The sequence below is a fragment of the Anastrepha obliqua genome, chromosome 4, assembly GCF_027943255.1.
Source record: "Anastrepha obliqua isolate idAnaObli1 chromosome 4, idAnaObli1_1.0, whole genome shotgun sequence".
In the NCBI taxonomy this organism is placed as follows: domain Eukaryota; kingdom Metazoa; phylum Arthropoda; class Insecta; order Diptera; family Tephritidae; genus Anastrepha; species Anastrepha obliqua.
This window is the reverse complement of record NC_072895.1, coordinates 18,755,621-18,758,985: the sequence shown is the minus strand read 5'-3', so window position 1 is coordinate 18,758,985 and position 3,365 is coordinate 18,755,621. Positions and strand designations below refer to the sequence as shown.

Sequence of the window (3,365 nt, the reverse complement as noted above, 5' to 3'; positions counted from 1 at the left end):
TTCAGCCTTCAGCTTCGATATCTGGACGTTCTCAACAATTAGGCACTCATGAAACGACTGTTTGGGGGATTTTACCTATAAACGGGCTCTTCATGGACATTTAAATGATGCCATTTTTTACATATAAGTGTTAAGAGCCATATTTTGAATAAAAATCTTGAAACCTGAAAGAATGTAAATTGAAAATTTTTACATGGTTTATTTTAAAACAACATCAAAGCGCGTCTTTTGAAACACCCTTACTTGGTATCACGTGACTTGGAATCGGTCTGTGGTGTGAAGTGTAAGTATTGAGTAAAAATGAGTGTCACTGCTATAAATCAAAGGTACGCAAACATTTAATTATAAACGTATTTTTTAATTCTAAAATAAATAAGTAAATAGGAAATTATTCGTCTTAACGTTTAACTAATGATTCATTCTGACTTGTATGAACTCCGCCGAATCGTCATCCTCCTCCGAGTCAGCCTCATGTACTTGCTGCCGCTTCATATTCGTTGACGCGGCTGACTGCTGCTCAATACTGTTTCCCACATACACAGGCGCTGGATAGGGCAAGGCGTGTATGTGCGACACTTTCGGATAATCCGATTGATAACTGTTTTGCGGATAGAGTGTGGGTTGGTAGCCGCTCTGTGTGTAACTTGCAATCTTTGCATACGAATGTGTTTGGCTTTGTGCACCAGCCTCATCGCGTTTCGCTTTCGTATGCTTTCGCGTGGCGCTTGCTGTGGGTGTGACTTTCGTTGTCACGGTTTGAGCGACTGACATTTCCTTTTTTGGGCGTGATTTTAACTTGGTCTTAGTTTTCAAGGATGACCCGGAAATTTTGGTTGTGGCTGTATTCTTTGATGCTTTACCTTTAGATTTTACTGACGCTAAGCGGCCATCACTACGATAGACATCAAACTGTGCTTTATAGCCTGCTTGTGGGCTAGGCACGCTTGGCATTGGCTCGACTCCTTCATAGCTGGACTCAAAGTTTTGGTAATAATTTGCGTCCAAGCTGGCCGTAGGAATTGCTTCCATTACTGATATCTCCATACTGGGATAAGTGCTTGTATAGCTGCTTGGCTGAGAGTTGTAAGAATCGCTTGGATCAGCGCTTGTGGGCGTATCTGAAAAGGTGTTTGCAGCGGAGTCGTAATAAGGGTTAGGATAATTGCCTGCGGGAAAGGCGGCAAAAGCGTCAGGAAAGGAGCCTGGGTAATTGCCTGGATAAGCGCCTGGATAAATTGTTGCGTAAATATCTGGATAGGCACCTGGATAAATACCGGTATGAGCTCTCGGGTCGCTGTAATATGGATTGTAGTAAAGCGATTGCCAGTACCAGGGATTATTATAGCTACCAGCTGGTGGCTGTACTGCATAAGTACTGGGCGGTGCCGAATATGGGTAAGCAGCCGTTGGCGCTGATGGTGCTGATGGCGCTGAAGGTGGTGGCGGTGGTGGTGGTGGCGATAGTGGCGGTGGTGGTGGTGGTGAATAGCGGCGGTGCTTCTTGCGTGAACGCTTCGGCTTCGGCCGCTTAGCTGTTGTTGTGTGGTGGTTATCCTCTCTCAGCACAACAATACAATTCACAACCGGAGACAGTTTGTTTTGATTACTCATCACTTCAACATTTTCATGGTGCTCATGACTGGAAATTTCATAAGAATGATCCGGTGCATGATGCCCATGGGAGTAATGACTGTAATCAGCTTCTGAACTTTCGTAGCTGGCATCTGTACGGCGATGATGCTCATGATGATCGTGATGATCGTGAGGATCGTAATGATCGTGTGGGTCATGATGCTCATAATCCTCATGATGGTGATGTTCCTCGTCATCAGTTTTGATTACACAAAGTGGATAACTGTCACTTGGTGATTTTTCGCTGAATCCCAACGCGCCAAAGACATTGGGAAAACGCAATCTCGTGACCCAGCCACTGGTTAGTCCAGCTAGTGCTGCCAAACCGCTGTTTATGAGACGACCCTCTGATACCACCGGCTTGCCATCTGTTAAACTTAATATGGCTTCATATTCGGATTGTGAGATTGGCCGAAATTTAGTAAGCTGGCTTGGCTTTGTGTCTGAGTGGAGGTGAATGTGTTAAAAAGAAAAGTAAACCAAATGCAAAATAGGTGCAGAAGCTCACCTCCTCCAACACTATGGCATAGCAGGCAAATCGCTGCCACCAAAAACAACTGCTGTTTTAACATCCTAAGCCAAAGATATAATTTGGCTGTGGCGTCTGTTTATGAATTCGCATGTGTAGCTAAACTGTTTAACTGAATTCGAGCGACAATTTTGACGGTTCATTTATAGTTTCACATCAGCGGTGGACCATCGCGTTGAGGTTTTTGTTATTCTAATTGGCTTATTTTGGCAAGACAATGAAAGCAGACGATATGATAACTAGTTTTCGGTTTCCCTTCTCTTTGCTATTGTTTACAGAGTTTTTGTTCCCCGTTTCAACTTTTCGCCTAATTTTCGTTCGAAAATAGCTTTTGTTCGTTTGACTGACCTACTTTCCCGGCAACGTACAAACAACAAGCGAAAATGCCCCCTCTCAAACAAATCATCCATCATAATTAATAAATTTCGATTAATTTACAATACAAGAGAAGATGAACGCTTTATATATACTTTTATTTGCATATATATGTATGGGTATGTATGTATTGATATTGGCTTTTAAATATGCAGAGGCATACATATGAACAGCCTGCGGATGGATTATGACAAAGCGGGAACGTAGAAATGGGAAACGAAATGTAGATAATAAAAGCGGAAGATTTTAGTATTGCATGAAAAAATTATTTTATTAAATATAAAAAAAAGGAAACAAAGAAATCATCTCTTTGCAAACATAGTGGTGCTTTTAACAATAAATTATTATTTTTTTAATTAATTTATTAGATGCGCAACTAAGTTCCCGCTGTTTGTCAATAGATGCCGCCAGCATTGTGTGCTAGTCGATTCTAAAATAACCTAAACGTCATAAACCAAGCTTAGACATATGGTATTATAAATAAACTGCTTCGTCACATTAGTGATTTTGTTTTGGTATCATACACTTTTGGTTTTGCGAAAATATCTGATTTTGTGCCGAATAATCGTAATTTGCGTGAAGTGCTGATTTTCCTCTTTCATTTGAAAAAAAAAACAGCGGCTGAAGCGCATCGAGAGCTACAAAAAGTTTATGGAGATGCTGCTTTGAATGAAACAACATGCCGAGATTGGTTTCGTCGCTTCACAGACGGTGATTTTAATGTTGACGACGGTCCGCGTGAAGGAAGGCCAAAAACCTTCGATGACGCTGAATTGGAGGCATTGCTCAATGAGGATCCGTGTCAAACGCAACAAGAGCTTGCTTCAGT

General features: G+C 41.7%; 1 protein-coding gene across 1 annotated transcript; it reads right to left on the bottom strand.

Moving 5' to 3' along the window:
* Nucleotides 1-408: 408 nt before the first annotated feature.
* Nucleotides 409-2,204, bottom strand: LOC129243524 (uncharacterized). The gene is made up of 2 exons (XM_054880596.1): nucleotides 2,141-2,204; nucleotides 409-2,075 (listed from the first exon to the last, which is right to left on the bottom strand). The coding sequence occupies exons 1-2, from the start codon at nucleotides 2,202-2,204 to the stop codon at nucleotides 409-411; spliced, it is 1,731 nt and encodes a 576-aa protein (XP_054736571.1).
* Nucleotides 2,205-3,365: the final 1,161 nt, after the last annotated feature.

Excerpts from the sequence above, each read along its gene's own strand:
- LOC129243524 (XM_054880596.1), bottom strand. The coding sequence starts at position 2,204 with ATGTTAAAACAGCAGTTGTTTTTGGTGGCAGCGATTTGCCTGCTATGC. Across the intron at positions 2,076-2,140 it reads ATGCCATAGTGTTGGAGGAG|ACACAAAGCCAAGCCAGCTT; the intron begins GTGAGCTTCTGC and ends ACCTCCACTCAG.